The sequence below is a fragment of the Camarhynchus parvulus genome, chromosome 3 (genome assembly GCF_901933205.1).
Source record: "Camarhynchus parvulus chromosome 3, STF_HiC, whole genome shotgun sequence".
NCBI classification, from domain to species: domain Eukaryota; kingdom Metazoa; phylum Chordata; class Aves; order Passeriformes; family Thraupidae; genus Camarhynchus; species Camarhynchus parvulus.
In genome coordinates this window covers 112,963,947-112,980,033 of record NC_044573.1, presented here as the reverse complement: position 1 = coordinate 112,980,033, position 16,087 = coordinate 112,963,947, and the positions used below count along the sequence as shown (strand labels likewise).

At 55.2% G+C, this 16,087-nt stretch overlaps 3 protein-coding genes across 5 annotated transcripts in view; 2 read left to right on the top strand and 1 right to left on the bottom strand.

Moving 5' to 3' along the window:
• The window catches only part of NRBP1 (nuclear receptor binding protein 1), a 32,605-nt gene extending 19,854 nt beyond the window's left edge, over positions 1–12,751 (top strand). The window contains exons 8-18 of the mRNA XM_030945255.1: positions 6,949–7,032; positions 7,293–7,351; positions 8,472–8,570; positions 8,647–8,779; positions 9,058–9,160; positions 10,781–10,831; positions 10,924–11,059; positions 11,159–11,212; positions 11,562–11,625; positions 11,709–11,764; positions 11,946–12,751. Of these exons, the coding sequence (XP_030801115.1) occupies positions 6,949–7,032; positions 7,293–7,351; positions 8,472–8,570; positions 8,647–8,779; positions 9,058–9,160; positions 10,781–10,831; positions 10,924–11,059; positions 11,159–11,212; positions 11,562–11,625; positions 11,709–11,764; positions 11,946–12,044 (938 nt within the window). The 3' untranslated portion in view covers positions 12,045–12,751. The remainder of the gene's footprint in view (positions 1–6,948; positions 7,033–7,292; positions 7,352–8,471; positions 8,571–8,646; positions 8,780–9,057; positions 9,161–10,780; positions 10,832–10,923; positions 11,060–11,158; positions 11,213–11,561; positions 11,626–11,708; positions 11,765–11,945) is intronic.
• Positions 12,752–12,844: 93 nt separating this feature from the next.
• KRTCAP3 (keratinocyte associated protein 3) lies at positions 12,845–15,121 on the top strand. Its single transcript, XM_030945273.1, has 6 exons — positions 12,845–13,054; positions 13,135–13,194; positions 13,701–13,901; positions 14,103–14,237; positions 14,533–14,624; positions 14,799–15,121. Exons 1-5 carry the CDS (start codon positions 12,845–12,847, stop codon positions 14,614–14,616), a joined length of 690 nt encoding a protein of 229 aa, XP_030801133.1. The 3' UTR covers positions 14,617–14,624; positions 14,799–15,121.
• A 311-nt stretch (positions 15,122–15,432) lies between these two features.
• Positions 15,433–16,087, bottom strand: part of IFT172 (intraflagellar transport 172) — a 38,073-nt gene continuing 37,418 nt past the window's right edge. For 2 of the 3 annotated variants that reach the window (XM_030945239.1, XM_030945241.1), the window contains exons 46-47: positions 15,812–15,900; positions 15,433–15,584 (exon numbers count right to left, since the gene is read on the bottom strand). In XM_030945239.1, the coding sequence (XP_030801099.1) occupies positions 15,495–15,584; positions 15,812–15,900 (179 nt within the window). In that variant the 3' untranslated portion in view covers positions 15,433–15,494. The remainder of the gene's footprint in view (positions 15,585–15,811; positions 15,901–16,087) is intronic. The other variant, XM_030945240.1, reaches the window with a different exon arrangement.

The window sequence follows — 16,087 nt, the reverse complement described above, 5'->3', positions numbered from 1 at the left end:
CTTTGTGAAGTCTCCTGGTTGTTAGTTTTCTCCCTCTCCATGTTCTTAGTGTGTGCTAGTCCACGGGCCCCGTGCATGCCAGCTCCTGCATGTCAACAAGCCATGCCTTGTTCTGAGCTCTTCCCAGCTGAACTTCCCACGTCCATTAGGCTCTTCCCTGCTGCTGCTCTGCTGCCCTTGGCTGGGGCCCAGCCCTGGACTAGCCCCCACTGTGTGCTTGGCTATCCAATTGCTTGCTTGTAGTTTGAACTCCTTAGATGTGTTGGTTTTAAGATGAATGTTTCAGTGAATGTGTCTGGCTCCTGATGGCCAGATCCCTCCTGGAGATCCAAATGAGTCTCTGGATTGAAGTAAGCTTGGCTATTGTTGTTTCCCCAGATAAATCTCTGGTTTTGGGGAGATCTGTGTATATGAGGAGGGAGTTGGGCTGGTGGGAGCCAGAGAAGGATTCGAGTGCTGCAATTTGTAACCCTATTGCATAGAACACCATGTTTACATTTAAAATAATAATTTATTTTATTTTTTGCCATCAGGGTTAATCTCGATGGTTAGAGTTTGTTTCTCCTGAGTTGGGAACCTACCAACCATCAGCTGAAGTGGTGGAAAGGGCAAGGGCCTGACCACATGGGCTCTGTGCCTTCCAGGCTGGCAGGAGGATGTGCTGTGCCACCCTGCATTGCCAGCGGGGCAGGGGCTCCTGAAAAGCTCAGTCTGGGATCTGGTGTGGCTGAGGGGCATGGGGATGTGGTCAGGGCTGGAGGCCTGAGGAGGGCAGGTGTCCCTGGGGATGGCTGCAGGGTGGCAGAGCAGCAGCCAGAGAACTGGCCCAGGAACGAGCCCACAGAGTGGGAACCTGGCTGAGCCTGAGCCTGAGCCTGAGCCTGGGCTGAGCCTGAGCCTGAGCCCACAGAGTGGGAACCTGGCTGAGCCTGGGCTGAGCCTGAGCCTGGGCTGGGGCTGAGCCTGGGCTGAGCCTGAGCCCACAGAGTGGGAACCTGGCTGAGGCTGAGCCTGGGCTGAGGCCTGAGCCTGGGCTGGGGCTGAGCCTGGGCTGAGCCTGAGCCCACAGAGTGGGAACCTGGCTGAGCCTGAGCCTGGGCTGGGGCTGAGCCTGAGCCTGGGCTGGGGCTGAGCCTGGGCTGGGGCTGAGCCTGGGCTGAGCCTGAGCCTGGGCTGGGGCTGAGCCTGGGCTGGGGCTGAGCCTGGGCTGGCGGGCTGAGCCTGGGCTGAGCCTGAGCCTGGGCTGGGGCTGAGCCTGGGCTGGGGCTGAGCCTGGGCTGGGGCTGAGCCTGGGCTGAGCCTGAGCCTGGGCTGGGGCTGAGCCTGGGCTGAGCCTGAGCCTGGGCTGGGGCTGAGCCTGGGCTCAGCCAGGCTGAGGGCAGCAAGGCTGAGGGCTGGCCAGCCCCTCCTCCAGAATCAGGCACCCCTGTGAGCAGAACCAAAGGCCCTGGTTCTAGAAGGACAGGAGGAGCCTGGATGAGCACTCTGCAGGCACAAGGAGATGCTGTGGTGCCTCACCTGTGCTGGAACAGCATCAGATGGCCTTGGAACACTGAGCTTTCCTGGATTGTGAACTTGTTCTAACACTCTGTTGTACCAGGAGGTACTGCTGATATGAGAGCTGGGCATCTTGAGCAGTGATTTGGGTTTGAAAACACTAAATCTAGGGTGTAAGGCTCCTGTTTTGCTTGAGCATTGAGCTGATGAGGCTGTGAGTGACATGCTTTCATAACTAATCTTATTTTAGTCATCACTTCACTCCCTTGGATTTTGTTGCCTGATCTTTCAATGCCATGCTGGTTTCAACATTCTTAACAGACACCTGAGGTGATGCAGAAATAAGAGGTTGGTAGGATATCTTGGATCTGGCTTTTTTATTTTTCAACTATGGCAGGTGTGGTTTTAAAAGGAAAATAATGGATAATTTAAGTCATCAGACATAGAAAAATCTGCCATAAAAATGGCATGTTAGCACTGATTTAGGAAAATGTAACATGAATAGATGTAGTTTAGCTTTTCTAACTATACAGTTTTATGTGTGAGTCAAGCACATTGTCTGTCAAGCCAAACATTTTTGGTTCCTTAGAAACTTGGCAAAACTAAGGCAGAAATTCATAATAAGATTTTTCTGTGACTACAGGTGCTGCTGGGAAAGAGATTGGGCAAGGAAATCGTTTTGAGTGGAACTTTTGGTCTAGAAGAAAGTTCAAGGTTGGATCCAAGCTACTTTTTTTGGGGGGTGGTTTTTCTTTTAAGGGTTTGACTGCCATGGGCCTGTCTCCAAGTAAAGGCACTTCTCATTTGGCTTGTTCTTGAGAAACTGCTGAACAAACTGGGTTGAATAGCATGAGGTTGATTGTAATGGTAATGGTACAATGATGCAATTGTAATGCTGCAATGCTGTAGCTGCTGCTGTGGTTACTAGAGTGGCAGAGCAGTTCCAGAGAGCTGCCCTGGATTTTTCTGTGAGCACAGAGTTAAAGTAGGAGGAGCAGCCACAGGTGAGTGGCAGTCGGTGGGTTCTGTCCTGCTGGAAGTTCCAGCTGCCTCCTGCTGACCCCGTGTTCAGCGTGTGTGTGTCCAGGGGAGGGTGGTGGCATTTTTAAGGTCCAGTTTAGTGGGAGGAACTGGTGACCTTGGTGGCCTTGTGGCAAAGATTCTCCTCCTTCTATGCTGTGATAGTAATGAACTCATTTTTATTTTGCAGAGGGTTTAAAAGCCAGTTCTTGCTCCTAGTACTTGTTTCCCTAGCTCAGAGTACCCTCTGTGTGCTGCTGTGACTGACCTCATTCATGAAAACACCAGAAAACTATGGTCATTTAGACTGGTTGTTGTTTTCAGTTAAGCAAGATATTTTAAAAGGTTTAAATGTCTCTGTTTAGTGCTCCAGGTTATGGAACATCCATTTTCCAAGGTCATTGTTATTTCTGTGTTGCACTGAGGGCATTGTTGCTTCAGTTTTGTTCAGTTCTGTTTTTTCTCTGCTTTTATGTGACTTTCCCAGTGGGCATGGGGATGTGAATTGTAGTCCTCCAGGTCTTCAATTCGCCCATTCTCATATTAGCACAGCAGTTTCAGGTGTCTCTTCCCTCCAGGGCCCTTGGGTTGAAGGCTTTGTGAACCTCAGCAGTTCAGGGAGCTCCTTCGTGCCAGTTCTGAAAAGATCACTCAGACACCAACAAGCAGGGGCAGCCTGTGGTGGCTGGCTGTGCCTGAGCAGGGGTGAGCTGTCTTCTCTAGAGGTCCCTCCCAACCTGGACAGGTTTGTGGGTTAGGTCTGGAGCTGTGTCGGCCAAGCAGTGTTGGCACTCTGGCACCTGCTCCCAAGGGTGAGCTTTGCTGTGGCTTAAACCTCCCAAGGTCCCTTTGGCACATTGTGGAACAATGATAATCAAAGATGGGGAGTTTGAAATTTGGGAAAGTTGTACTTGAAATTCTTGATCTTGTGTGCCCTAATTACATTTTAGAGTGTACATTTATATTGGTTCAGTCCCTGCTTCTGTTAAGCAGAGCTGCTCACAGCAGAAGATCATCTTCACAGTCTGAGGACTTGTTTTCTAGAGCACGTCTGTCCTCTGGGAGCAGATGGCTCCTCTGGAGTAGCTCGGTCTGTAGCATTCAGTGAATGTCTGTTCTTGTTTTTTCTGATTGCATGTAATTCTTGCACTGTGATGTGAACATGTATATCTTTTTCATAGCAATATTGCATTGGTGTAGCCCAAGCAGGGGTTTTTTTGCATGGTCAGTGAAACCTTCATTCTTCCGGTCTAGAATGTGGAACTTGGTTTTGGGCGCAGATTGCAGATCTCCCAACAGACTTTGTTAGGGATGAAGTTGTTTGTGTCATGAATTCTTCCAGCGCTAAAGTGCAATAAGCTCCTAAGTCACTGTTTAAGAGCCTGCATGCAGCCAGGATTGACAGGTACTAATCTTACAGCTCTTTTTTATCTGTTCTTGTTTTTCCTGCTCTGCCTACTTCTACTTTCTGCTTCCATGTGATGGATGTGGTCAGACACGTCAACTTACAACTCTTAAGTAATCTTTTAAATGTAAAAATACCACTTGCTGCTTCATGAGCAATGTGACACAGTGTGATCCGGTCCCTCTGTGGCTCACTGACAGGAGTGTGTGCCCTGGCCCTAGGAGTGAGTAGCTGATGATGCCCTGGGCTGCATTAGGCAAAACTTTGCCAGAGGAGGGAGGGGATGGTCCTGGCTCTCTGCTCAGTGCAGCCCCCCTGTAGGTCCAGGCCCAGTGCTGGGTGCCCAGGACACGAGAGACAGAGACAGGCTGGGGACAGCCCCGAGCAGCCTGTGATGCTGCAGGGCTGGGAGGGACAGGGACAGGGACAGGCTGGGCACAGCCCCGAGCAGCCTGTGATGTGTGACACCTGCAGGGAGGGCTCTCAGGTGAGCCCCGGTGTGTGTGACACCCCCAGGGAGGGCTCTCAGGTGAGCCCCCGGTGTGTGTACCCCCAGGGAGGGCTCTGCAGGTGAGCCATGCACTCCCAGGAACAGGAGCACAGGCCACAGCACAGGCTGGAGCCCAGGTGGTCCCTCTGGATCCCAGGCATTCTCAGTGTGGTGGTGGCACAAGCACAGGTTGCCCAGGGCTGGGATGGAGTCTCCATTTTGATGTTACCCATCCAGACATGGTCCTGGGCAACCAGCTCTGGGTGTCCCTGCTGGAACAGGGCTGTTGGACAAGGTGACCTGTGCAGGTCTCTTCCCACAAGAGCCATGCTATGATTTTGATTCTGTGTTAATTTCTTTGGAGGGTAGCCATCTCCAGTTTTGTGTGGCATCAACTCTCCCTTGCCAGTAGCACTGATGCTGCTCCAGCAGTGTTTTCTCCGGAGGGAGCCACGGGCAGTGCTTTAGCAGAGGTTGGTTCCTGCTGGGAAGCCATGTCAGTAGATGTGTGCGTATGTGTGTAAGCTTTACCTGCACTGGGAACAGTGTGTGGTGAACTTTTCATACACTGAATCTATTTGCTCCCTCAGCTAATGATACTCAAATGCCAAAAATAATAAAATCCTGTTCCTTCTGGTGACTCAGTGTTGCAAACATTTTGCAAACACTGTTTGCAATCCCTGATACAGATCTGAGGGCTGTAGGGAGCTTTTATTCTATGATCAGCATAAATATGACACTTCTTCCTGTTTGACTCCTTGTTTAATGGCTGTATGCTTCTTTTTATGCCGAATAACTTCCTAGTTCCTTATTTTCTGGGCCTTGCTCTCCCTAATAAAAAAGCTCTTGTCATGGCTGTGTGCAGAGAAAGGAAACTCTAACGTCGTGGGTTTGGGCAGCCTTGTACCCTTTTGCAGGAGTGGAAGTGCCTCAGGCATATGAGTGCAGGGGATAAAAATGTGGCCTCACACCTCTCCTGGCCCTGTGGTCACCCCTTCACAGCTGCAGAGGGTGGTCTTGGGGTCAGTTGATAATTTTTAGGTCCCTGGTGGTACAATCCCATTGCTGGGTTGCGCAGCGAGCCTGGGACAATCTCACAGATCAGTTGTTGATCCTTTCACTGACACCTTTTCCCCCTGCTTTCTGTTGGCCAGGGCACTGGCCCTTGGCTGAGGAGGGAAGTCCTGTTCTGCTTTGCATGCTCACGAGAACCCAAACAGCCCAGGGGCTGCTGCAGGAGGTGAGCAGGGCTGTGGGACTGGAGATCTTCGCTGCCTGCAAGTGAAAGTTCTGAGTGCAGAATAAAGGCAAAGATAGGGTGTGAGATGGACACTGCACAGGAGGGAAGTGTCCTCTGCAGCATGGAGTGTTCCAGAGCAGGGGCTGGATGCCCAGGCAGCTCTGCTGAACCTGCTGTGGGCACAGCTAGGAAGGAGTGCCACCACTGCCTCCTTGGCTGGCACTGCTAGCAACCAGGGGGCACACAGGCTGCCCACTTACCCTGGCCAACTCCTTTTGCACATTCTTGAGGGTTTGAGAAGTCTGACCAGCTACAGCATGTGTCTGTAGGAGTGCCCACTGAGTGCCCAGATTGAGTTCAGCTTGTCAAAGACAGGTTGCTTGCCCTACCCTCTGCTGTGCTTCACACCTCTTCCTATCACCTGTCCTGCTCAGACACTGGATTTGGCCGAACCTTTTTCTAAAATTATCTCTGATGGTGATTGTCCAGGGGGTGACCAGGTGGGACACAGGACTGTGGCACTGAGCACATTGCAGTGTGACAGTAGAGCTTCAAATGGGTGGTGGCTCTGTGCTCCCGGCTCACCTCAGTGTTTCTCCCTGGCAGATAGCTGCTTAGTTTCAGAGAGTTGTTTGCAGTCTCTGCAGATGTGGCTGTTCCAAAAGCTTATCTTTCATGGGGGTCCATATTTATGCTCTGCTCACTGTTCTTGTGGCTGCAAGTTATTTCCTCCCCCTAGCTGCGAGTGGTTTGTGGAGGTGCTGGCTGCTGGGAGGTTCTGCTGTCTGGGTGGCCACCTCCCTTCCCTCAGCAGCTTGGATTGATTATTGTCTGGAGGTGCTTTGGCACCAGCATCCTCCTGAAATGGGGAAGAGTTGCATGGTAGGTCCATCCTCCCTGAACTCTGAGGTGGTGACCAACTGCAGTGACCTTGGCACCTCTGGCTGCTCCTCAGGCTGCTGTTCTGAATGAGTAACTTGCCTGTGACAAATGCTGTGGATCTGTTTGAAGCCAGGCATTTCTGCTGGGAGCTGTTCTCACCTTGTCCTCCTGGCAGGCAGCAGTTGTGGTCTCCAGGTTTGCCCTTGGAGAGTGATGCTAAGCTGCCAAGGAAACAGTGCAGGAATGTATTGGGTCAGGGCAGGTGACAAGAGATGAAGGCTGTGAAGACTCACCTTAATGCCACCATTCTGCCCCTTTGGGCACCAAGGGCCTGGAGCTGCAGGCGTTCCCTGGGATTTCATCAGGGATGGGATGTGGTTTCCTGTATCCTAAGCATTCCTGGTTTTCTTCTAGTGGCACCGGACACAATTAACAACCACGTGAAGACCTGTCGTGAGGAGCAGAAGAACCTGCACTTCTTTGCCCCGGAATATGGAGGTATGCTGTGGCTGTGGCTGCAAGCCTGGGGATTTGTTTTGTCCTTACTGATGCTTCCAAGCTGTCCTGCACCTTGTTCTCAGCTCCAGGCTCCTGACAGATGCCACATTAACAGTTCTGAGCCATTTGCCTGCTGAAATGCTTCAGCTCCTCTGTTCTTTGGCAGCAGAGGAGGGAGAAGCTGCAGGACTGTCCCAGCCTGGTGCAGGATGGTGCTGGTGCATGCAGAGCTGACTGATAATGCTATTTCTGTGTTACAGAAGTTGCCAATGTCACCACTGCTGTGGACATCTACTCCTTTGGGATGTGTGCACTGGAGGTGAGTGTCAAACATGGACTTTAGGACAGAGATGATGAATCTGAGGAGAGAGAGAGAGCTCTGGAAGGGCTGTGGCCATGGGTGGGTTTGCTCAGTGACAAGTGTTTTGTTCTCAGAGCCAAGTGCAATTTGCCTTGGAGGGATCTCTATGGAGGCTCCCCCAAGTGCCTCACTAAGGAGTAAATGGCTCAGGGATCTGCAGTTCTTCTCAAATTCCTAATGGGTAATGAATTACTTAGCAGGTCTTGGCCAGTCCTGAGGTCAGACTCATTGGCTGGAGGGAATAGTCACTGCTGCAGACTGTAATGTAATGTCCATGTATGTGACCACTGCCTGGGCTGTTTGGGGCAGAGGACAGCTGCAGTCTGTCACTTTGTCTGGGCCAGCCTGTGCCCATCTGATGGAGGTGCTGGTTGCAGTCAATGTGAGTCTGACATACCTGGTCGTAGCAACTTTGTGCTTCCTCTGTCCTTGCAGTCAGTAGGTCCAGGTCCAGGTAATGAGAGCTGCTGTTAGGAGTATTTTCTGAGAAGAATTGTCAGAAAGAGCCAGCATAAAGAACCCTCAACCTGTGCTGCACATTCTATTAGTGAAGCAGGAAGAGAACTGTGGAAAGACACAACTTCCAGGAAACAAAACTGAAGCTGAATGCAGAGACACTCCCTGCAATATTTTTCAGCCTTTCCTAGCTGGGAATGAGTGTCTGTGTAGTTGGCTGGAGCCCATTCTTGATGTGTTGTGTGCTTGCTCTTGTTCTGCGATGCAGAGCTATTCACACAGCCAGAAGGGACCCTGGACCCTGGCAGTGATCCAGTCACTGCTTCATTATGGAATTACCAAACAGACTAACAGGCCAATGGATGGTGAGGTTCAAAATGGAGACACTTACTGTCCAGGTTGTTGCTGGCAGAGTTCCCAGGGCTCCCTGGCAGTCTCGAAGTACCAGGAGTAAGCTGTTGTAGTGAGGCAGCCATTCTCTCTGTCTCTCCAAATGTGACCTTAAATACCCCCAAACAGCTTGGCTGTGATGATCTCATGCTTGGCAGTGGTCTCCTTGAGCCTGTCTGCCATGCAGCCTGTCACTGCCAGTGGAGTCTGATGCTCTGCTCTGTGTTTACAGATGGCAGTGCTGGAGATCCAGGGGAACGGGGAGTCCTCCTACGTGCCGCAGGAAGCCATCAACAGTGCCATCCAGCTGCTGGAGGACCCCCTGCAGCGGGTGAGCCACGGCCTCGGGGCTCTGCATGGCTCTGCTGCTGCTGCTGCTCGTGGTCTCATGCAGGTTTTTTCTCCAGGAGTTCATTCAGAAGTGTCTGGAGCAGGACCCTGGCAGGCGCCCCACGGCCCGGGAGCTCCTGTTCCACCAGGCGCTGTTCGAGGTGCCCTCGCTGAAGCTCCTGGCTGCTCACTGCATCGTTGGGCACCAGCGTGAGTACCAGCCCTGGCAGCCACGTGCCCACGTGGGTCAGGGCTCTGCAGAGCTTTGCTGAGCTGTCAGTTTCCCCCCAGTGAGCTGGCACCCTGGGAACACCCCTCCCATGCCCTGCTGCTCTGCAGGTTCCTGGCTGTCCAACACAGGGCCGGGAGGGGCTGTGGTGTCCAACCTGCTCTGAGAGCATCTCTGCACTTTCTGCACTTTTCATTGCTTTTCTAAAGCTGGAGAGGAACTGCAATTGCTGCAAGTTACTCTTTTTTTTTTTAAATAGATATGATTCCTGAAAATGCTTTAGAAGAAATTACCAAAAACCTTGACATGAACGCAGTGTTGGCAGAGATCAACCACGAGGACAGGGAAGGAGTCAAGATGATGTGAGTCCCCATGGTGTGCTCAGGGGGCTGCTCAGGGAGCAGTGCTGGGGCCCTGGTGTGAGCACTGGGACGCTGCCCATCACCTCAGAGTTGGTGTTTCCTCACTGACTGGGTGCCAGTGGGAGCTGCTGGAGCTGGAGGGGAAGGAGCAGTCCCTGTCTGGGCACACACACCTCTGGGGAGGGTTATTCCTGGGTGGAAGGAGACCTTGCACCTGTTTCCTGGCAGTAGATTATGTGCAGCTGAGATGAGTTGTTCCCCAAATGGACAGATTAAATGAACATGCTGTAGTTGGAGCAGACACCAGCAAAACATGGCTGAACAGTTTGGGAAGGTGCTCTGACCAATCACAGACTAGTCAGATGGAGTCTCTCTCACTTCAGAGAAAGGGTTCCTCAGTGTTTTCCTAATGGAGCATCTTATTCCACACTATGCGCAGGGAAAGGCAGCTGAGGCAGCTGTCAGTGACACACAGCACTACTTGCACTGCAAGGGTGGCCCCTAAGGGAGTGACTGTAATACATATGAGCAAGCAGAGTGCCGAAAAAGTGATGTGCATTTTGGATAACAAAGCCTTGGCTAGTCAAGGGATTAGCTGAAGACGAAGATGTGAACACTGTATTCCCAGAGAAGCCTAGGGTGCTTCCAGGGAGCCCAGAGTTCTGGGATGCTCAGGCTGCTGAACAAGAGTAAGATGACAAGGAAGAACAGCTCCATCTGTATAAGCAGCTCTCTGAGCCACAGAGACCCTTCCAAAAGCTGACATTCCAGTTGTCATAGTGCTAGGAAATGTAGTTTGAAATTCCCTTTGGAATGTTTTTGATATAGTTTCAAAATGGAGGACAACAAGTGAACAACCAAAGCTGTAAGGAGAGATCCTCACACACATGGGATGTCAGCCTCTGCAGGCGTGGCTGTCCATGGGTGCCAGCCTGGAACTTTCCTTTTGGTGGTGCCACACCTCAGAGATGCTGGAAAAGGGAAAGAAAGCAGCAATCACTTGAAATGTCAGCATCATTTCTGGATGGTTCATCAGACTGCCATGCAAACCAAGCTGCTAGAGAAAAATTGGAAGTTTTTGTTGAAACCTACTGCTGTGTCAGAAGATAGGATTATCCCAGCTGCTGGGGCTGTGGGAGGGGCTGGAGGGTGGTTTGGGAGCTGAGGCAGGTGTGCAGCCCATAAAGCACTTGAGAACATCCTGTCAGGCTTCCAGCAGTTTTGCAGTCCTTACCTCATCTCTGGAATGCTTCAGAGCAGCCTTGAGACAGGGGTTTGGCTATTCCAAGTGTTTGTTGCAACCAGGGACCTGGTATGGCAGGTATTTGTGAAACAGCTCACCAGGAGCAGTGTCATTGGGCCACCCTCCAAATAACAGCATTGCACAGGTCTGAGGGCTGTGAGACTGGCTCTGCCATAGCTGCTGCCTCACCCTCAGCTCACATAGGTGGTTATGTCCTTAAGGGAAGATAAGAGCTTGTCACACCAGTGGCTGCCTGTCCATACCCATCCTGCCTGTGGACACAGCCCAGGACATGGGCATTTGAAAGTGCACTCCAAGAGACCCAAGTGGATGGTACTATGAGATGATTTCTCATCTCAGGACATTTTGTTTTCCAGCTTCTCACAATCTCCAGCGCTGGAGCTGGACAAGTTCCTGGAGGATGTGAGGTAAGAGGGATTTTTTAAGACACCTTCCATTGTGTGTGAGACTGGAAAAGTTCTGTAGAGGTATAACCTCAGATGCTGCTCCTTCCTTGTAGGAATGGAATCTATCCCCTCACAGCCTTTGGGATGCCACGGCCCCAGCAGCCCCAGCAGGTGGTGGTGAAATCTCCCATTGCTCCCCCGTCGGTGAAAACCCCAACTCCAGAGCCCGCTGAGGTGGAGACCCGCAAGGTAAAGGCTCAGCCTGGCTGAGGAGGGGCTCAGCCCCGCTCTCCATGGCCAGGTAGGGCTCTGGGGCAGCTGCTGATGGGGTCTGTGCCTCTGTTCCAGGTGGTGCTGATGCAGTGCAACATTGAGTCTGTGGAGGAGGGCGTGAAGCACCACGTACGTTTCTGTGGCTGAGCAGGGGGAGGCCGGGGCACTGTGCAGGGCTCGTGGCTCTGATGTGCTGCTGGGGCCTGGGGTAACCCTGCAGTGCTGCAGCTGCCACCATAGGACCCAGAGCCTGTCCCAGGGCTGTGCCTGCTGCTGACCGGGCACCTGGCCCACCCCCAGGCCCTGGATGGTGCTGACCGCTGCAGTTCAGGATGGAACTGCCTGTGGCTGTTGTTAAATCCCCGTGGGGCTCTGGAGAGGTGGTTCCCATCCCAAGGGGCATTTCTAGGGTTGCTTTGAGCTTGTCATGGCAGCTTGCAGGACTGCAATTCCTCATGAGAATTTCTTTGCCCTGCAGCTGACACTGCTGCTGAAACTGGAAGACAAGTTGAATCGACACTTGAGCTGTGACCTTCAGCCCAGTAAGTACCTTCTGCCCCTGCCAGGGGCACTGGGCCAGCAGCAATGCTTGGAGCAAGGACTGACACCTTTCCTTGTGTTGTAGATGACAACATCCAGGAGCTGGCCGCTGAACTGGTCCAGCTTGGATTCATCAGCGAGGTAAGCAGGGACTCAGGTAGGGCTGTGGGCCTGTGTTCCTTCCTCAGAGTTCAATGGTTTGTGCCCTTTTCGGGGGCAGAAGGCAGGAGGAATAAGCCAGGCCCCTGCCCTGGGGGTCTCCAGCCATGCTCTCAGCTCTGAGAGGATGGGGCTTACCCCTCACTGTCCTTTATCTGCCCAGGCTGACCAGAGCAGACTCACCTGTTTACTTGAAGAGGCATTTAGCAAGTTCTACTACACTCGGAATGGAGCCCTGACGGCCGTGACTGTGTCATCTTAGCCCCGTGGCTCCGGGGCAGCCAGCGTGGCCTCGCTGCCTGCGACCATCTGTGTCTGCCCTCGCTGTCGGGCACCCGCAAGACCCCAGCTGCAGTGCTTGGAAGCTCATCCTGCATGTGCCGTGGCTGGGCTCATCGACAGTCCTCCCTGCCCACCTCCTAAAGGGGACTTTGCGCATCAGTATTATTTCCAGCCCTGTTTTTGTTGGGATTTGCCAGGTTGTGCTGCGGAGCTAAGGCCTGGCTTGAGGCGTTCTGCAGCCCCACTCATGTGCATGGAGTTTGTTCTGTTTGAATTGTACAAAGTGTCTTTTGCACAGCACAGAAATGGGTTTTTTCTTTTTTTTTTTTTTTTTTTTTTTTTTTTAATTTAAAGGTAAGCAGGGGTGAGCCCCTAAGCCCTGCACCCCCGGTCACTCCCCCCCATTCCCGCGCCACGGGCCCAGGGGTGGCCGAGCTCGTCCCCCTTCCCCGCCCGGCGCTTCGCTCCCGCCGCCGGCTGCACTTTGTTTACTGGTTCGCACCGCCGGGGTCACGGCGTGTGCTGGCCCCGGGCTGCGGCCCCTGCAGCCCCCGGTCCTTACCGGGGCCTCCCGGGGCTGCAGCGGCCCCGGGCTCCAGTGTCGTCCTGGCGCGCGGCGGGGCCGAGCCGCGGCTCCTGCATCTCATTTCTATCATTTCCTATTTTTAATAAACTGTTTTGTAAAGACGCGAGTGCCGCCTCTTGCGGGGCGGGGCGGGCCGGGGGGCCGGGCCGAGTCGCCCGTCCCTGCCCGGGGCGGTGCGAGCGGCGGCGGCGGCCATGGCCGGGGGGCGGCGGGTGGCGGGAGCGCTGGCGGAGCCGCGGCGGCTGATGCGCACCGGGCTGGGGCTGATCGTGCTGGGCCACGGCAGCCTCGTGCTGGGCGCCATCGTGCACGGCTCGGTGCTGCGGCACGTGGCCGGCGCCCGCCGCGCCGTCACCCCTGAGTACGCGGCGGCCAACGTGGTGTCGGTGTGCTCGGGGCTGCTGGTGAGCGCGGCCGGAGCGGAGCGGGGGGGGGGCGGCGGCCCGGCCCGCCCGGGCCCCGCTGAGCGCAGCTCTCCCCGCAGAGCATCGCCGCGGGCATCGTGGCCATCCTGGTGTCGCACAACCTGTCCCGGGCGGTCCTGGTGAGTGCGGGGCTGTGGGGGGGCCTCGGCGCCGCCCTGCCCCGCCGGCAGCCGCTGCCCTGGACCTTGGCCCCGCGGGCTCCTTCCGCCTCGGCGGCGGCTGCCGGCATTGCGGGTGTCGCCCGTCCCCGCTCGGCCGCTCCCGGAGGGCGGGAGCGCCGTTCTCGGGCAGAAGCGCTTCGGTGGGCGAAGCTGCGGCCGGGTCGGGGGTCCCGCGTGGGCTCGCAGGGTGGGCGGGCACGGGGCGGGGTGCGCCGGGCTGGGGGCTCCCGGCCAAGGGTCTCCACGGAGCCCGAGCCAAGGGGCGTCCGGCGGTACCGAGCTCACAGGGGGTGGAAGGATGCGAAAGGTGCGAGAGCCTCACCCGAGGGCGTGGCTGAGCCGTCCTGGAAGAAGCGAGAGGTCCTGTGTGCCCTTCGGGGGAGCGGGCGTGCGCGGACACAGGTGCCCGGTCCGAGCGTTTCCCCAAGCTCCTGCCATCCCACTCGTATTCTTGCGTCCTGCAGCACTGGACCCTGCTGGGCGTCTCTCTGCTGAACTGCCTGCTGTCCACGGCGTGCAGCGTGGGGCTGGCGCTGGCCTTCGCCCTCACGGTGCACAGCCGGGGCACGCACCTGGTCCGGGGCTGCGACAGCTCCGCGCTGCCCCTGGACGCCCGTGAAGCCATTGCGACCAACGACTGTCCCTTCAACACCACGCGCATCTACGTGAGTCACTGCACAGCCCCACTCCTCCCAGCAGCTTCTTCCTGCTTCCTCTCGTCTTTTCGTTTCACTCTCACTCTCCCTCCCACTCCCCTTCTCTCTCCCTCTCCCCCTTCTTTCCCCCTGCTGTCCACACAGTCTCTGCTGAGTGTGTTCAGCCAGCCTGGTGCAGTGCCCACGTTCCTGTGACCCCCTGCCCCACAGGACACAGCCCTGGCCCTCTGGTTCCTCTCCCTGCTGCTGGCAGCTGTGGAAGCCGTGCTCTCGGGCAGGAGCTGCTTGGTGGCTCTGGTCTTCCGGGGCATCGGGCCCTGTGCACACAGCTATGGCAAAGAGCAGGTACAAATCTCCCTGGATCTCCCTCCCCTGTGATTGCTGCCTTTGTGCTGCACTTGCAAGGCGCTGGGTTCTGCTGGGAACAAGGAGGCTGTGCAGCAGCAGTAGGGGGGATGCTGAGTTGGAACCTCTTCTAGCCAGCCTAAGTGCCAGACCAGCACCCCTTCATGGGGAGTTGCAGAGGGACCCTCTTCTTCATCCCCTGGTAGCCAGGCCTGTTCTTTTTTTTTGTGAGAACACTGCCCATCATGTGTCCTTGCCACCCTAACTACTTTTTGTCTTTTTTTTTTCTCTCTAGCTGGCCCGGCCAAGTACAGCTGTGGAGAAGCCACTCCGTGAGAGGGAGCAGCTCCTGGCAGGAATTTCTGACTCTCCAGTGTAGCTGGAGAGGTGAGTGCCCCACGTGGGCCATGCTTGGGATGGGGGGAGCAGACTCTGCCATCAAGAGGGCCCATGCCCCCACCAGCCCCCCAGAACACCTCTTGCTAGGAACATGGGCAGAGGAGTCAGTGGTGCTGGGCCCTGCAGCACAGCCTGGCACTGACACTGCTCCTCCACTCCCAGGTGGTGCTGCAGGAGCGCTGTGATCCAGCAAGGTTGGGGCCAAGGTGGTGTCACAGCTCCTGCAGTGGGCTGCAGGGGTGAGGATGTGCCTTGCCCCCAGCTCCACCAGCCCACCTGGGACAGACCCTGCAGGTCAGCAGGTGCCGTGGGCCCCTGATGCTCTCCCATCCTCGCCCCGAGCTGCTGGGCCCTTCCTGGTGTGATGAAGGTTCTTGGTTTCTGGCAGCACTGATGGGGGTGGGCAGTCCTGGTGCCATTGCAGGCATGGCAGCTGGCTGTGTCTGTGCTCAGATGAGTCGGGGAACAGAAAGGGAAGAATCCCGTCGGTGTAGATCTCTAGTTTTCTTGAATAAATAAACTTTTCCTTTCTACACTGGCTGTTCTAAGTGGCCCTGCCAGGTGAGTGCTGGTTGGGAACAAGGCATGCCAAGGGAAGGAAAGTGCAGCTACTCTGTGAGCCTGTCCCTGTGCCTGGCACTCCCCAAGTACAGGGATGGTGGCAAACCTGTGGCCTCAGTGTGGAAGTCACTCTTGGATGGGGGGGTTGAGACACGGGGGTTGCAGCCCATGCCCAGCAGCTGCAGTGTTCTGGGCCCAGCATCCCCTGGCAAACAGGAGCACTGCAGGGCTGAGATAACATGTTTATTGGATGTGGAAGGTGCTGAGGAACAGGCCTGAAAGCTGCCCTAGTTCTGCTCACTGGAATGAGAAGCTGGTGCTTGGGAGTCCCCCACACCACCGTCGGAGGAACTCGATCACATCCTGGCCTGCTGGGCTGTGGGATGTCTGCAGAAAGAGACAGGCCTTGGCACTGGAAGGGGGCTGCACCCCTGTGCCCCCTGCCTGAAGGCACCATGTGGGCTGGCAGGACTGGGTCTGGTGATGCCCAGCAAGCAGCACTGTCAGTGCAGTGAATGCCCTGGGACCAGGACTCACCCAAGGATGCTGCACTGCCAGCACGAGGGGCTGGACCCCCCCACAGCCCATCTCCCTGCCTGGGGGCTCTGGCTCACCTTGACAGCCATCACGAATTTGTACCACACATCCTTCTTCACTTCTCGGCCTGGCCTCAACTCAATCTTGTTTCCCAGCACTGGGTACCCTGGGCACAAAGTGACACATTCAGAACAAGCTGAGCCCCATAGCAAGCATCCCCCCACCTGGGGCACCCCTTCCCTGTGCTGTGTGGGGCTGCCCCACAGCACAGTGTGTAGGGGGAATAATGTTGCCTTGGTCTCTAGGAGACCAAAATGGAGAAGGGGTGTTCAAAGTGGGGGGGATCAAATTAA

What these genes read in the sequence shown, in the direction of transcription:
- KRTCAP3 (XM_030945273.1), top strand. Translation starts at nt 12,845, where the DNA reads ATGGCCGGGGGGCGGCGGGTGGCGGGAGCGCTGGCGGAGCCGCGGCGG. An exon ending in ACCTGTCCCGGGCGGTCCTG is followed by an intron (nt 13,195 to 13,700) that starts GTGAGTGCGGGG and finishes TGCGTCCTGCAG; the next exon opens with CACTGGACCCTGCTGGGCGT. An exon ending in ACAGCTATGGCAAAGAGCAG is followed by an intron (nt 14,238 to 14,532) that starts GTACAAATCTCC and finishes TTTTCTCTCTAG; the next exon opens with CTGGCCCGGCCAAGTACAGC.